At 38.1% G+C, this 17,153-nt stretch overlaps 1 protein-coding gene across 1 annotated transcript; it reads right to left on the bottom strand.

Moving 5' to 3' along the window:
* Positions 1 to 4,954: 4,954 nt before the first annotated feature.
* LOC134621236 (immunoglobulin lambda-1 light chain-like) lies at positions 4,955 to 13,707 on the bottom strand. The gene is made up of 5 exons (XM_063467664.1): positions 13,665 to 13,707; positions 13,262 to 13,588; positions 6,996 to 7,037; positions 5,246 to 5,554; positions 4,955 to 5,172 (listed from the first exon to the last, which is right to left on the bottom strand). The coding sequence occupies exons 1-5, from the start codon at positions 13,705 to 13,707 to the stop codon at positions 4,955 to 4,957; spliced, it is 939 nt and encodes a 312-aa protein (XP_063323734.1).
* Between the last annotated feature and the right edge of the window lie 3,446 nt (positions 13,708 to 17,153).

Genomic DNA, 17,153 nt, shown 5'->3' with positions numbered 1-17,153 from the left:
TGTAATACTGCTGTTCACCTTGTGCACCACAGACTTTCCAAACAACACCAGGTCACCAACAGAAATCCTCTGATGATAGAATCCTCTGATGATACACCCGGACAGTCTCGGTCATTGTGTCCTTGGGCAAGACACTTCACCCGTTGCCTGATGGTGGTGGTCAGAGGACCCGGTGGCGCCAGTGTCCGGCAGCGATGCCACTGTCAGTGCGCCCCAGGGCAGCTGTAGCTACAATGTATCTTGCCATCACCAGTGTGTGAATGTGTCTGTGAATGTGTGGATGACTGAGTGTAGTGTAAAGCGCTTTGGGGTCCTTAGGGACTAAGTAAAGTGCTATACAAATACAGGCCATTTACCATTTACCCTGGATGCTTCATCAGTCTGTGGCAGGGCCACCACAGAGAGACTGGCCATCATTCATACCTACAATCACATGTAAGAGCAGTTTAGAATCACCAATTAACCTAACCCCACTAACTACATGTCTTTGGACTGTGGAAGAAGGCTGCAGTACCCAGAGAGAAACCACACAGATACACACCGCTGTGCTGCCCATGGTGTAGAAAAATGTAACATGATTATGCAGGGTTTTAGGCTTGTAAAGTAAGTAATCAAAAATAAACTTTGAAATCAGTTTAATCACAAGAGGATAGCTGTGGTGGCATTGCTTCTAAATCTATAAATAAACAATTGATGATCTGTAGTACTTGTAACTTAAAGTCGACATTTAACACCATATTTGCGAAGGCTATTTAAATTACAAGCCTGAAATTTTAATTGGTCTTTTTTTTAACCATCAAAATTGATCAGGATCAGTAATTGGGTATTTCAGACAAATGCATCACATGTCTCTGTATTAGCGTATCAAGCAGTCCTTTAAAATCCCTTTTTTTTTGAATACTTCAGTTTTCAAGACCTGCTCTACCTACCAACCATTTTGAGCCCTTTTGTCCTAGAATAACAAAATATGTATATTTTGAACAAAATTATTTTCTCAGTTAAAGAAAAGTGTGAGCAATGTGTGAAAAAATGGTCTGAAAGTGGGTTAACTGATCTTTTTTTTTAATATCTATATCTCAAAAAGTATGGGACTCAACAGGATGTGTGTATAAAATTTATTGAATCAGCACAGAATCGATATCACACAATGATCAGTGAAAAACAGGGAAATTGCAACTCGTTTTAAATTCGAACTGATGTTTTCAGTGTAATCATTATAAGTGTTCTGTCCTTGAACCATAATCATTATTAGTGTTTTTTCTAAAAACTCCCGTGTTTTTTTTTTCTATTTGGACAGGATGTATTGATATTTTTGTTTTTGTGGTACAACTTGTCATATTTGTGCAATCCCGCATTAAAGTTGAAAGAAAACTGGAACTCTCACTAGCTTAACTTTCACTGGAACCTTCCAAGAGTGCAAGACCTTTAAAAAAATATTTTAATCTTGAAAACAATTGGATTTATGAATCTAAAATTGGACAGCAACCATTAGACATGTTCAAACTTTGTATTACAACATTTTGATGTAAATTTGAGACGGTCGAGTAGAAGACCTGTGTTGATTTGAGATGAATGACCCATTTAATAATCAATAATCTTGTGAGACACATAAGCTTCGTTGTGACTCAGTGTGACCACTGGAGGGAAGTAAAGACTCTTTTGCAACATACAATCACGCTGCAGACTGCAGACAGTGGGAAAGGTGTAGTCATGCTTATAAGTCATCCAGAAATCAATTTAAACTTGGCCCAGAAGCAGCACCTGCTGTCTGGACTACAAGATTTTTGATTAGTTTCCATGCTCAAAAATATAAAGTACAAAGATATAGAGTTAGTTTTAAAGCCCAGTTATTTGGATAGATAATGTCTCATGTGTATAATTCAGGGTTTTTTTTTTTTATTACATATTTTAGGTTCACTACCATGCACAAACACACACAGACACACACAGAAAATGTAATTTCATCCAGAAAATGTAACTGTAATGATGAGTGTTGCTTCTTAATCTGAAGCTGCTAACACGTTGCTCTGATGGTTGGATTAAAAGTCATTAAAGCTTTAAAGGTTTTTAAATCAAGCTTGAAATCATCCAAAACAGCTGATTCAATACAAGATTTGTGCCATCAATTTATTTTATGTAGCAAAACCTTGTCAGTCATTAACACAGAGCAAATGAATAATAAAAAGTAAATGATGTAGCAGGTGGGTCAGATGGGGTCAGTTCAGCTCTGAGTGGGTGGAGCGCTCAGTGGAAAAGAATGAGATAGAGGGGTGCAGCAGCAGATATGGATCTGTTCTCAGCGGTTATTAGGACAGAAAAGAAAGTCAGCAGCCAATCAGAGCTTCCCTTTGTGCAGCAGCTGGGCTGTGTGGGTTTCTGTGCGAGTTGGGGTTTTCACTTTAATGTCACAGTGACAGTTACAGCAACAGCCACAGTTGCACAATAATTCCAGGAAGTATTCAGACCCCTTCACTGCAGTGACTCCGTGTGCCATAATGAGGAAATCAAAGTTTTTTTTTTTTATGGTTTTTTTTTTGTTTTCACCAAAAATTAGAAGTGAGGTCAGCTGCATCCTACAAAACCAATACAGGGAACACAACTGGTCTTTAATAATGTTGGTCCTACAACTTCTGAGCTGGAGTTTATTAGAGTCAGTCATTAGGATGGATTTTAGGTTGGCTGCACAAATCAACATTAAGGTTAATGTGAGCTACACTAGTGTTACATTCAAGATGAGGTCATGTGTTTATTCACATAAATGCAGGTTTGACTTAGTGGTCAGTAATGACTAACACAACTTAAAAGTATATGTCAGAGATTTTTGGTGCAAATAGCCCCAATCATACAAAGAATATGGAAGAAATCACAGTTAAACAGTATTATAGGAATTTAAAGTTTGTGAAGTAATCGCACGAGAACAGTTCAGCGCTGAGTCTCGGACATCCTGCTCGTATGAGAAGACAAACCACACAGAGACAGACTCAGAAACCGCTGAAACAAACAACTTATTGTTCTTCTCAAAACAAACACGAGCGGTTCACCTCACATGTTTTTATTTCACTTCCACTTGATCATGTTTTTATTTTTTCCAACTAAACACATGAAGTGAATCAATGATAAGTTTGGAATCAGGGCTTTCAGTATTTAGCTCATGTATGCTGGTGGAAAATTAGATGTCAGCGTTAAGAAATATTTCATCAACATTCGGTGTTTTCTGCCGCTTGTTTGAAGTATATTTATTTTTATTGTGCAGCTTTAACAAAGTCAGGTGTTTGAGTTTATTGCAGTGTAATCTTCACTGTTGATCAGGACCATCTGTCCCCTTAACTACCAGAATACTTCAGTTTTAGTCATTTTCAAAAGTTAGCAAAAAATAGAAGTACGATCGATGAAATTAATACAGAATGTTTAGTAGAAAAAGTAAATACAGCATTCAGGGCAATTCAAATAAAAGGAAAATTTTTGAAAACTAAAACGATTTGACAGACTTCAAGCTGTTTGAAAGAGATTCAGTTAAAAAGTGCAAAAGCTTCCATGTTTGTTTGAAAAGCTAAAGGACGCTGCTGTGGAGTAGCAGCGCTAACAGCTGCACTGATATCATGACATTGTTCAGAGGCTTTAAACAATCTCACCATAGAACACACAATGACACATAATTTACATAACTGATATATAGATATATAGAACAAAAAGAACCCCCACACACAACCTGAAAACAGCCATCTAATATGATTTGTTAGCTACGTCTGTGTAGCAAAAGTGGCTATTAACTGGATGTCTGATCACAACAGAAAAGAATATTGCATTTGCAAAAATGTGCTTTTTTTTTTTTTTTCTTTAGATCAACCCCAATTCAACTTTTTTTTCTGTGACTCATTTGGACATCTCAAAAATATATCAGTGGGTAAACAGGGTTTCAAGTCTCTGTAAAGATGAATTCTGTTACATCTTCAACCTAAGTTGATGTAAAGATTATATCTTTTTTAAGACTGAGTCCAGAAAACAACATCCACGGGTTCCTGATAGTTTGGTTCCTTTAGTTAGTTTTTATTCTGTTTCCTTTAATAAGAAAACCACACTATCTGTATAAAGAAACATTTGATTTACGATGTCTGAAAGAGGACAGAGCTTGAAACTGGAGTTTGCTTTCATAGTTATATCTGCTTCGAATCATGGAGAACATGTCAAATAATATTTTAGGTCATAGAACTAATTGTTGTTGAATGACATAAACACGTTGGTGAGATCCACAAATGCATCTGCTAAATGTCCTTTACAAAATGAAAACCAATCAAGGTGAACTCTAATTCAAATTTATTTTAACATTTATAATTTCATATTCAAATAAATATTGGGTCATTGTGTTTAACATTTTTATTGCATCTGGAAGGAATTCGTGATTTTGTGTGTGTACATTATGATTTTGAATATTTACTTCCACACTATGATATCACATAGTGTGATGACTATGCAATCCCAATGATAGTGAACTAAAAATAAGGCTCAGACGCAGCTGCATGTTCTTTATCTAACAGATTTATGGTTTCATGTTGTCATCTTCTTTAAAATCCTGTTTGTATCTCATTAAACATTTTGTTCTTCTTTTATCACTGGTCGTTGCCTATCAGCATATATTGGGAGTGCTGCTGTTTCTCGCAGTTTTCTACAAAATTAAACTCAAACAAGCAAGATTTTTTTTGTTTGCTTTATTTGGAATATTGCAGAGAAATACTTTGAAGAGCAGGCAACACTTTGTTTTAATTAAACAAATGCTATAAATGATGAATCATCTTCTAGGGAGCTAATAATTCAGCCTTTTCTGTTTCAGCTCGTTTTTAATATTGAAATAAAAAAGAAAGTAAAAAAACAACCAAAATGCTGCACTGTTACAGATTTTTCTAAATCCTGAGTGATAAACAATATGAAAAGCGAAAAGCCAAGAAGAAGGAAACAGTCAGTCAGCTGCGTGTTTGCAGCTGCGTCTGACGAGCCTGAGCAGAGAGACTCCACAGCAGTACACCAGACTCTTCGTGATCAGCACCGTGTACACCAGGCAGAGCAGTTTTACTTGTCTTTGAGACACAGGATGTTCTGATGATGGACGTTCTGTTAAAGTTTGATTGGTGGAAAGTGTATCTGGTGGAAGTTCTTTTGGTGGACTTTGAGAAACTCCTGAAACAGAAAAGTCACATTTGAGTAGCTGCGTAGCTAATTTCATGCTGAAAAGGCAACAAACTTTCATTACCTTCCTCTATTTGGCCCTCCACCGTCCCCCCCTCGTGTGTGACAGAACAGCCATATGTATGTGAGTTCTCGTCTCGCTGATGGATCAACAAGATGCTGGCAGTGTAATCGGACTCTATGACATCCAGCTGTTCTGTGCCACCAGGGGGCAATGCCAGCGGAGATCCGTCCTGCTCCTGCCTTTTCCAGGTGATCTTGACCACAGGAGGAACCATTTGTGAGGCCACACACAGCAGGGATCTCTTCTCCTCCAGATGATCACTGGATGCTGCTTGGTACACCGTCACCGAGGGCTTCAGTACCGGCTTCTCTGACGTTTGACAGCAGACACAGAATTTCACTCAGTGTGACCTGACAGGCTTCATAATCACCAAACTACCCATCAGTGCCTATCGGCCCTGTAATGGCTCATTTTAAACACTTAATAATATTCAGATGATTTATTGTTATAATATAAAATATAATAACATATATTAAAGGCAGAATTATATTTATTAAAGTTATACTGATTTCATTAACACACAATATTTAATACAACTAACTCCTTTGACCTTTACGTCTGTTTTATCACAATTTAAAATTATAACAATACAATGTAACACATCTATAGATGTAACAATAAATCACATCCTTCACATATTATTGCAGCAGTATTGATAATAAAAGCACGTGTACTTCGTACATTATGGTTTCTGTATATATTTGAAGCATATAGTTTGTAAATATTCTAAAACTGTTGCAAATAAGATTTCATATATACGATGTGAATATTTGTATATCGGTTTTTATAATATGTCAGAATTTAATTGTATCTTTGTTTTCATTATGATTTTATATTTGGCATCTATATTCTCTTAAAATATATAATTAAGGTTAGTATGTAAGTATTACAGTAATTTCATCTGAAAACATTTATGAAGAAATATTTGTACATGGGATTTTTTAAATCTATATTTCTATTGATATAAATAAATATTTTTATGACATTAAAATGACATTTAAGAAATTTCCAGTATGCACAGAGAAAGAGACCAACACATCATTAGATCAGAAACTTCAGAACATTTTTCATTGTGTTCACATTTGTTCACATGAGACGTAATTTTTTCATGTACTTAAACAATAGCAATTATTTGAATACGTGAAACATAGCTTAAAGCCCTCAAAGGATACACAATCAATTCTATATAATGCACTACATGTAATTAAATACCGAATTACATAGCTTATTATATAATTTCAAACCTTTTCTTATTTTAAGTATGATGTCAAGTCCTAAATTTCCAAATTACATCTACTATAATATTTGAGATTATATTAAGTCAGTAGTCATTAAACTTTCCGTAAATGTGTCTTAAGATTCAAATATGAATAACATTTTATCTATAAGCTCATGACTTACTGTAAATATGTCCACAATGTTTAATTTGAATGATTTTCTTTTACAAATCCCAGTGAATCTGTTATCTTTTTGAGCTTACAAATAAATATAAAAATAAATAAATAAATAGAAAGGGAGTAAATTTGTTAGATAAGGATTAGTTGTAACCCTGCCCACATCAGCTTTTTAGGACTTTTCACGCTGAAAAACCCCCCCAAAAAAACAATGAATACCTCACATATACAGTGAGATTCACTTTTTTTTTCTCGACCTTTATAGAAACACATTTAAAGTCAGACTTAACGGAAACTGGCTTTGAACAAATTGTCATTTTGAACATTGTAAGGAAAATGAATTCATTTGTTCTTACCTGTTACATACAGTTTAACTCCAGAGCCAAAGATCCTGTCCCCTCACACAGTGACACAGACCAGTACAAAAACCTGTCTGATGTTGAATGTGACAGCTGAGGTAAAGCAGTGTCATTCACCGATCAGACGTAACATTATGACTCTGCCTGATTTTGTGTTGGTCCCTGTTTTGCTGCCAAAACAGTCCTGAGGCATGGATTCCACTCGACCCCTGAAGATGTGCTGTGATATCTGGCACTGAGATGTTAGCAACAGATCCTTGAAGTCCTGTAAGTTGTGAGGAAAGACCTCCATGGATCACACTTGTTTGTCCTGTAGATCCCACAGATGCTCAGTTACTGGTCACTGTTTCTTCTTTGGACCACTTTTAATGCACCACAGGAACACCCTACAAACGCTGCAAAAGCCCGGTTGTCTATAGTCTTAGAGTCACTTAGCCATCAGTATTTTGTCAAACTCGCTCAAATCCTTACAGAGTTAATGGTTTCTAAACCATTAACTTTGAGGACAAAATGATTACTTGCTCCTTAATATACCCAACCGACTAACAGATGCTGTGATGAAGAGATAATCTTGTCACCTGTCAGTGGTCATATTGTAAGGTCTGAGTAGTCTGTTTCAGCTCCATGATTTGGTTCTTTGATGTTCACACATCAACCTCCTGTTTCTGCTTTAGTTGAGATGAATTAATGTTGTAAAAACTGCATGAATCTGAATATTCTGCGTAACTTCTGCCTCCAGATGATGAGCTACCTGAGCTGACCTTTGTTTCACAAGTTTCTTCTTGTCCAAACAGCAGGTTGGCAGTTTTCCTCCAGAATTAAACTTCTCAACAATGTTTTGATGGAGTAGCACTGTAACAGGATTCATTTGCTGTGGTGGGTGTGTAGTCTGTGGCTCAGCTGCATAGGAGGGGTGTTGCAGTGGGTTCAGGGACAGTGTCAGGAGAGCCTGGTGGACACAGCTGACAGTGATTGTCTAGAATCAATGAACGGTCTGCAAAGATAAAACTGTGCAAATAAGTCACTTTAACTGCACCGGCCAACCCATCTGAGTGTGATTTGGGACCTAGCAACAGCCAACAAGTGTTACAATATCAGTATGCACTTTGGTCGTCCTCTGGTTTCTAAGAACAAATATCTGTCCAGCTAAATGGTTTCTTCTGTTTGTTCAAGATTATAAACATCAGCAGAGACAAAAAAAAACCAAATACAAAACAAAACTCCACAGACAAAATACAAACTTGCTGCATGTTTTGTAGTTTAACTGCCTGCAAATCTAAGTATAATTATAATGAGGAGTCCTCATGGAAATGTAGAGAACCAGCACATGACAGCAATGACTGTAAAGGAAAAGAAACCAACCTGTATGCTCTGTGCAGATGTGCAAGGTTACAGAAATAAGAGTTGGACAATCAAAGACACCAAAAAGACACCAAAGCACAGCTTGCACTGCGGATGTGGTGTAACTTTTAGCGTTGGCTGACATTCGTGAGGATGACAGTCATAACTATAATGTTACTAATGGACGACTTTGGAAAGTTGGCTACACTTTGAGAATCCTGGATTCAAACTGTTGTTTTTCATTCATTTCTTTTTTTTTTCAAAGCCATATACTTTGTGGTTTCTGGAGCTGTGATCACTGTGTTGTGGTGTTTGGTTTTCCCTCAGTTGCTGATCACCAGCTGTTCTCGTAGAGGAATATTGCTTAAAAAAATATAGACACTTCTGTTTGATGTTTGTCAGAAGAAGCTAATATCTGTGGATTTTTACAGTCTGCTGAATGTGAACACATGACAATTTTATCTGCTACTCCCAATTCTGTCATCTTTTGGCTCTTCTTGAATTTATTTTGGTCTTGATTATTTTTACTTCTTATATAAAAAGAATACAAACTAGTTGTTATGGTTTTAAAGGTGATGCCTGCGTCAGTGTGTGTGTGAACCTGAGCTGTGGTCTGCTGCTGTTCCTTTGATGGTTTTTGTTCAGTCTGCAGGGATGTTTTGTCACTGTGAGAGCTTTGAGCACAGGAGCAGTAGTAGATGGCTGAATGAACGAGGCTAACTGCATTTATCTCCAACTCACAGCTGTTCTCGTTTTTCACAGCTGAGAAATCTTTTTTCTGAGCATGGTTGTAGTCACTGTCGACTTCACCAGTGCGTATGATAATATGAAGAATCACTCTGAACTTATCATCGTCTTTCTTCTGGTACCAGTGCACATAACTGCCACTGCACTGGGCAGTTCCACAGCTGAAGGAGACTTTTTTGCCAGGTGTCGCAGTCAAAGTTAAATCTTTCTGCATCAGCTCTGCAGCCATGGTAACCAGCACTGCAAAGACACAGAGAGAAAAATGTCAGTTTGTTGGTGTTTCTTACATGTTGTTTTTGTTGGGTTGAAACTCACCTAAACACAGACAACACAGAGCAGCAGCTGGGAGGAAAAGCATTGTGTTCAGTGACATTTCCTCTGGTGAATCTGAGGAGAAGTGATGCTTTGATAGAAACGAGGCCAAACAAGGACAATTTATATGATCAGACGAGGACCACGTGTTTCTAACAACTCCTAAAACCTCCCATTAACTGCTGCAGCTGTCAGTGCTGCTGCTGACTGACAGCTGAGGCGTGTGTTGCAGTTTTCCACTGAGACTGAGGTTTGCAAAACACTAACCTTTAAATATATAGTGGAATTTATTTATTATTTCAGTCGTATCTTTTCTTCACTTTCTATGAAGTGAGTCAACAAAATGTCTTAAAACTCTGATGACTTCAAAACTAAAAATATTTGTTCCCTCAAACACAGACTGAGGATCATAAAGGGACTTGATGTAGTCTGAAATATTTTTGACCATGTGTGGAAACACTAGTATCATCAACATACAAATCCATGATATGATACATATCAACTTTTAACATTCAGAAGGAAAAACATCCCATACAACTGGTCTGTGACATTTTTTATGTGTTTAGCCACCTTTATTTTGTACTCCCAGTACTCCCAGTTAGTTGTCAACTTTAATTACAAGTACTAATTTTACCCTTTCATATTATGAGCATTTTAATTGTACAATTTAAATACTGAAAATTTCTCTATCTCTTGTCTCTCAGAGTGAGATGGAGCTGTGGTTTCTTGCTTTTGCTCTGATGGTTTTTGTTCAGCCTGCAGGGATGATTTCACACTGTGAGTACTTTTGTAACAAGAGCAGTAGTAGATGGCTGAATGAACGTCTTTAACTGTCTTTAGCTCCAAAGCCCAGCTGCTCTGATTTTTCACTGCTGAGAAATCGTTCTGCTGAGGGTGGTTATAGCCTCGACTTATTGCACCGCTGCTTATATCAATAGAAAGAAGCATTCTGAATGAATCTCTTGTGTCTTTCTTCTGGTACCAGTCTACAACAGTACTGCTGCACTGGTCAGTTCCCCCACAGCTGAAGGAGACACTTTCTCCAGCTCTCCTGGTCAGAGTTAAATCATTCTGTATCAGCTCTTCAGCCACAGTAATCACTGGGGTAGAGACACAGACAGGTTAGTATGGCAGTGTTTGTTACAGATGGTGGACTCTTGTTTGAATAAAATCACTCACCTGAACACAGACAGCACAGAGCAGCAGCTGGGAGGAAAATCATTGTGTGCAGTGATGGTTTCTCTCCTGAACCTGGAGAGAAGTAGAGCTCTGTTAGGCTGATGCAGAACAATGGCAAGTTATAAGATCTTACAAGTACCACGTGGTTTCTAACAGGTCCTCAAACCTCCACTTGTAAGGGTGGTGCTGACTGACAGCTGAAACCATCTTGTCGTTTAAAGGAACATTTAAATATTTTCCTGTAGAGGGATTTATTTGCTGTTCTAACCTATCGTCTTTAAGTCATAGTTTCTGAGAGGACATACAACCATGTGACTTAGTCTGCTATTTCAGAGATGCAATGAATTAGAATTCCACAAACATCCTGATCTCTGATTTTAGTTTTGAAATATTTCCTTTTTCCCCGTCAACCTAAATCACATAAGTGGAAGATGGATGGATTTTCCCTTTCAATTCATTGGTTCAGTTTCCATTGCTCATACTTCTGATTCTTGGGTTTGATGATCCAACTGTGTGAACAAAACTTCAGATTTCAGTGTTTGGAGATCAATATTCTTCATAGTGTAATTACTTTTTAATACAATGATAAAAGGTTTTAACATTTACACATCAGTTAGAAGTATCTAACTGACGCCAGTATTTGAATGTTGATGTTTCTCACATAAAACATAAAGATATTTCCTCGATCTTTTTTCATATTTAGATATGTATCTATCCTTAATCCTTCTTAATTGTTACAACAGATTGTGGATTACACGTTTATGCTCTGCCCAACTTCACTTGCATAAACCGTTTGTTCTGATTGTTCCATCGAACTTATAGCAAACAGGGAGGTTGCAGAGTGCCCCCTGGTGGACCAACTGGGAAACATCAATATTCATGACACCCTCACAGTGTCACTGTGACATATTGAAAGGTGTTTCTCTTGCCTATTTTTTTTTAATTGTTCATTTATTGATCACTCTAAATGCTGATACTGATATATTGTCAAATCAACCAATATATCAGTGAGGCTCTAGAAATGACAAACCAACAACCATCTGAATCTTATCAGTGTTCACATGTATTTTCACACCATCATAGTGCAATAATACTGTTGTAGGAGATGAGTGCACTCCACTTCCATATTGTTCATAGATACATAGACAGCTTTCCTGGAAGAGGGATCTCCCCTCTGTTGGTCTACCTTTAAAATTTTAGAGGTAATTAAGAAACATTTGGAGTTTGGATATATAACACACTGAAACTTTAGAACTGAAGACACCAAAACAATTGTTCCATTTTTTCTTTTTTTTTCCATTTTTTTAAGATAATAAGCTTTTGACTTTGATTTGTGGAGATCTAAATCCTGAAAATTTCTTTAGCCTGGTGTTTGTCTCTCAGACTAACATGGAAGCAATAAGTGTGACCTGGGCTGTGGTTTCTTGCTGCTCCTCTAATGGTTTTTGTTCAGCCTTCAGGGATGATTTCACACTGTGGGAACTCTGAGCACAGGAGCAGTAGTAGATGGCTGAATGAATGACTTTAACTGATTTGAGCTCCAAAGCCCAGCTGTTGTGTTTTACCACAGCAGAGAAATCATTCTGCTGAGGATGGTTGTAGTCTGAAGTGATCGCACCAGTGCGTCTGTTAATACCAACAGTCACTCTGAATTTGTCACTGTCTTTCTTCTGGTACCAGTACACAGCTGCAGTGCTGCACTGGTCAGTTCCCCCACAGCTGAAGGAGACACTTTCTCCAGCTCTCCTGGTCAGAGTTAAATCATTTTGTATCAGCTCTGTGGCCATGGTAAACAGCGCTGCAGAGACATAGATAGGTTAGTATGTCAATGATTGTTACACATGGTGTGTTCTTGTTTGAATAAAACCACTCACCTGAGCTCAGGCAGCAAAGAGCAGCAGCTTGGAGGAAAAACATTGTGTGCAGTGATGTTTCTTCAGCTGAATCTGAAGAGAAGTGGCACTGTGACAGAGCAGAGGCCAAACAAGTATTAATAAGATACTGTTTGAAATCACGTGACGAGGCTCACGTGATTTCAAACGGCTCCTCAAACCATCCTGCAGCTGAAGATCATACAGCTGCTGATTAACAAGTGATGCAGTCTTATAGTTTTTCCACTGAATCTGAGGCGTGAAGAAGAATAATCATCAGTGTGAAAGTCTGAAAACTGCTTGTTTAGCCATGCGTGTAAACTACAGTGTCATAGAAAACAATTCTTCACAATAAAACAACACAATAACATGTTTGTAAAAGATGTTTCAGCTCTGCTTTTTGTGTTCTTCACACATATGTTAATCTTTCCTGCACGAGTGATCTCTCTGTAGATTATTAGAGGTGACTGATTTCATTTGAAGGGATTTCAGGAGTTCTGAAAAGTGTAACTTTGAAATCCTTTCATTAAAACCATCAACACTTTGTTTCTTTTTCTTCCTTTCTGTTAAGATAATAAGCAATTTGTGTGAAAACCACTTTTATTTAGTGCAAACATACTAGACTAGAAAACTTCCCACTGAGCTCTCAGCCTTCACTACAAATAGTTATTTCACTGTTTGCTGATATAAAGACTTTGATTTGTACGATTTAAATGCTGAAATTTCTGTAACTCTGTTCTTTGTGAATGTGGGTTGTGGTTTCTTGCTTTTGCTCTGATGGTTTTTGTTCAGCCTGCAGGGATCATTTGTCACTGTGAGAACTTTTAGAGCAACAGCAGTAGTAGGTGGCTGAATGAACGTCTTTGACTTTCTTTATCTCCAACTCCCAGCCGTCCTGTTTCTTTACAGCTGAGAAGTCTTCTTCCTCGGGGTGGTTGTAGACTTTAGTAATTGCACCATTTTTCGTGCTGATAGAAAGAAGCATTCTGAATGAATCTCTTGTGTCTTTCTTCTGGTACCAGTATACAGCTGCAGTGTTGCACTGGTCAGTTCCCCCACAGCTGAAGGAGACACTTTCACCAGCTCTCCTGGTCAGAGTTAAATCACTCTGTATCAGCTCTTCAGCCACAGTAACCATCACTGTGGAGACACAGACAGGTTAGTATGGAAGTGTTTGTTACAGATGTTGTGCTCTTGTTCGAATAAAATCACTCACCTGAACACAGACAGCACAGAGCAGCAGCTGGGAGGAAAAGCATTGTGTGCAGTGATGGTTTCTCTGGTGAACCAGGAGAGAAGTAGAGCTCCAATGCAGCTGAGGCCAAACAAGGATGACTTATAAAATCACACAAGTACCACGTGTTTTCTAACAGGTCCTCAAACCTCCCATCAGCCCCTGCAGCTGACAGATAAGACTGCTACTGATCAACACTGAAGCTTCTGTGTGGTTTAAACTGGTCTGATTTTTATAAGGCAGAGGTAAAGAAACTGATTTATACCTCGTTGTTATTGTTCTAACCTTGTGTTGTTATCCTGCAGATAAGGTGGAAACACTATTTACATTATAAGAAAAATAAGAATAGTCTCCTTTTAGGAGTTTAAGGATTGATTGATGGTGATTTATCCCCATCTGCTGGTGAAAAGATTGCATTAAGTATCATCTTAATACTTCAATAATCACAGAGAAGCTTCATTATATTACTAAAATTATTCACCCATTTGGCTTCAAACACATATGAACTTGAGTAACACTCCATTATTAAACCATAGGGTTTAATATAATGTCTGTCCACCCTTTGTGGCTATAACAGGTTCAACTCTTAATGGAAGCCTTTCCAAAAGAAGGCATCCCAACATTGTCGGCACAAAGAACATGAAATATGAAATTGTCCAAAATGTTGGTATGTGTTATGTTGGGACAAACCTATTGCTGGAACAGCCAAGGCAATTTACTGCAACTAGCAAAAGCAAGACAGAAGTCTCCAGAGCTCTTTGTGTGATGTCATGCACGAGGGAGATCACTGAGACGAACGCTGTTCCTGCCGCTTGAACCCCAGTCACTCTCAGTCAGCTCCCCCGTAGCACTGCTCTTTATTGTGGTTACATTAGTATACATAGGTTCATTAACATATGACATCTCAACCTGGCATATATGTGAACAAAGAGTACCGTCTGTGTGTACGTGTAGGTATGCTTGTGTGTGTGCGGGTGTGTGTATTTGTGTACATGGATGTGTGTGTGTGTGTGTGTGTATGTGGGTCAAAATATGACCCTGTGAACGACTCCCCAAAGCTGGTGCTACGAGCCCAGCGGACCACCTAAACAAAAGGCACTTATACTTAAACAGATACAGAGTAGGTGTCCTCCTATACTATAAATCAGAAAGAGAAGGTACGACCTCTCTCATGACCTTAGGATGTGTGTATGCCAGAGCACTCTGGGACACACACAGAGTCTTTGCATACTACTAAGGATGAGACATTCTATCAACATGCAATCGATTATATATCACTAAGCATATATGATTATATGTTTATAAGCATAAATGACAATCCAAAATATAATTCTGACAGTATGCTGCAGGATTAAGAGCTCCTTTCACTGGCACTAAGGGGAACAAACGGCTGAAAAGCAACCCCACACCATAATCATCCCTCCAGCAAACTTTACACTTGGCACAAGCGTGATTTGTGCAACACCTGACTTCACTAGCTGTTACAGGTAGGAGTCATGCACACGTCGCTGAGGATCAGATCGCCTGTGGATTATGTCCTCTGAAGCCTCCCATTGATTGCTAGTATGTTTTTGTGGCATATGTTTAATTATTTTACTTGGTAGTAAACAATAGTGATGGGCAAAGTGAGGTTTCGTGAGACACTGAAGCATTTGTGCTGGAATCGTGTTGAGGCCTCAAAACAATCTGAATCTCACGGTCCTGGGTTGGTGACCCAGTGTTTTGTGTTTAGGATTATTAATAGTCTTTGGTTTCATTATTATTTAGATTTTATAGTCTCTTGGTTTCTGTGCTCTTCCAGTGATCCATGTTCCCTCTGTCAGTTATGTGTTTGTTGTCTTTGTTAATGTTTTCGGTTTACTTCCCCTTGGTCTCATCATGTTTGATTACTCCCAGCTGTGCTCTCCCCCTGTGTCTTCCCCTGTTTGTTTGCTGGTTTGTATGTGTATCATCCATGACATTCCCCATGTTCACTCTGTTCCGTGGTCCAGGTTCTCTGTTTCTTTGTATTACTTTGTAGGTTCTCCCAGTTTATGTTTTCAGTTTAGTTTTGCCACGTTCTGCTTTTTTTTGTTTAAACAAATAAAAGCGTGTTCACAGTTATATTCGTTGTCAATGTCTGCACTTGGGTCCTATTTCTCTCCACTCCATACATCTGCCAAGGCAGCCGTGACACTGAAACCATCTCCACAGTGATACATGCTGGCCAATTTGGAACAGCGCCTTCAGTGCAACTTGAAGACGCTGTTCTGTGAAACAATGACGCAGACAAACAAAACTCCAAACTAAACTATTATTTTTACATCAGACTGTCAGTAATTATGATTAACACATGTTTTTAGAGAAATCCTAAAACATTGCAAGAAATAAGTCAAATATGCAGAGAACAGACTGCTGTGTTCACTGTAATAACCACACAGATATTTTTTAAACTGAGTCGGTTTGTTGTTTCCTCACAGCCCTCAAACTCTGGATGTGTTTGGTTGATTTTTAAGTTTTCTAGATGTCCGTATCATCAGGTTTGTTCTACACACTGGCAAGAAAAACTAGAATATATATATATTTAAATGAAAAAATACTTAAATCTTCCTCTGGTGAACGACCTCTGAACCATGAAGAAACTTCACTTCCCACTGCTGTGGATGCTGTGTGTCCTGTAACACTGCGTGATGTTTGTTTACTGTGAGTCTGGAGTTTGGGTCATAGTGAAGCTGCTTGTGTTGTCTATGAGATATTCTCAGCTGAAGGTTCAGTGGGAATAAAATAAAACAAAAAAAAAAACCTTGTTTGCCGTGGAAACTGTTCAGAAATAGATCAGCTGTATTTAATGGATGTGTCTAACATTTCTTTTAACGGTATAAATATTCTTTATGACTGCGCACAATGCAAGTAACAGGTTACAGTGAGGATGACCTCACTTAATGCAGGAAATGACATTTTTTTGTTAAAAGTGAAAAAAAACAACTACAGAGCAAATGGAGTCAGAGCTGAAAACTCTGTTTTTTAAATCCACGTGTGTAATAATTAGAAGCGGTAATATCAAAAACACTAATTCATTAATTACAAATGACTGTGGTGCAGTGTCTGGAAGCAGCAGGTACACCACCTGTTTAAACTGGGGCACGAAAACCTCGTTCAGTGACCTGGTATTTTGAACCAAGCTTCAGAGCAGTGTTTTTAAACATCTGTGCGTCACCAACTCTACTCAGTTCTGGAATATTTGTTTCGAGCTTCCCGTCCCCAGTAAACAGGTGTGTTTACAGGTTGTAGCTGCAGAAGCCTCCTATTGGCCACATTGTTTGCAAATTGGGCGACTCAGTTTGATCGGTATGTAACTTTGATTTGTCGCCATTTTAGCGTTACTTCTGTCACAATCATCTTTTTACTGTAAATGCTAATTCTATGACGCATTACAGGAAGTAAAAAATCCAGAAAATCACATTGTCTGATTTTTAAGGAATTTATTTGCAA

Source organism: Pelmatolapia mariae, linkage group LG23 (assembly GCF_036321145.2).
Source record: "Pelmatolapia mariae isolate MD_Pm_ZW linkage group LG23, Pm_UMD_F_2, whole genome shotgun sequence".
NCBI classification, from domain to species: domain Eukaryota; kingdom Metazoa; phylum Chordata; class Actinopteri; order Cichliformes; family Cichlidae; genus Pelmatolapia; species Pelmatolapia mariae.
The sequence above is the reverse complement of the archived record's forward strand: the minus strand, read 5'-3'. Positions and strand labels throughout refer to the sequence as shown.

Excerpts from the sequence above, each read along its gene's own strand:
- LOC134621236 (XM_063467664.1), bottom strand. The coding sequence starts at position 13,707 with ATGCTTTTCCTCCCAGCTGCTGCTCTGTGCTGTCTGTGTTCAG. Across the intron at positions 13,589-13,664 it reads TCTGTGCTGTCTGTGTTCAG|TGATGGTTACTGTGGCTGAA; the intron begins GTGAGTGATTTT and ends GTGTCTCCACAG. Across the intron at positions 5,555-6,995 it reads AGTTAAACTGTATGTAACAG|AGAAGCCGGTACTGAAGCCC; the intron begins GTAAGAACAAAT and ends GTCAAACGTCAG.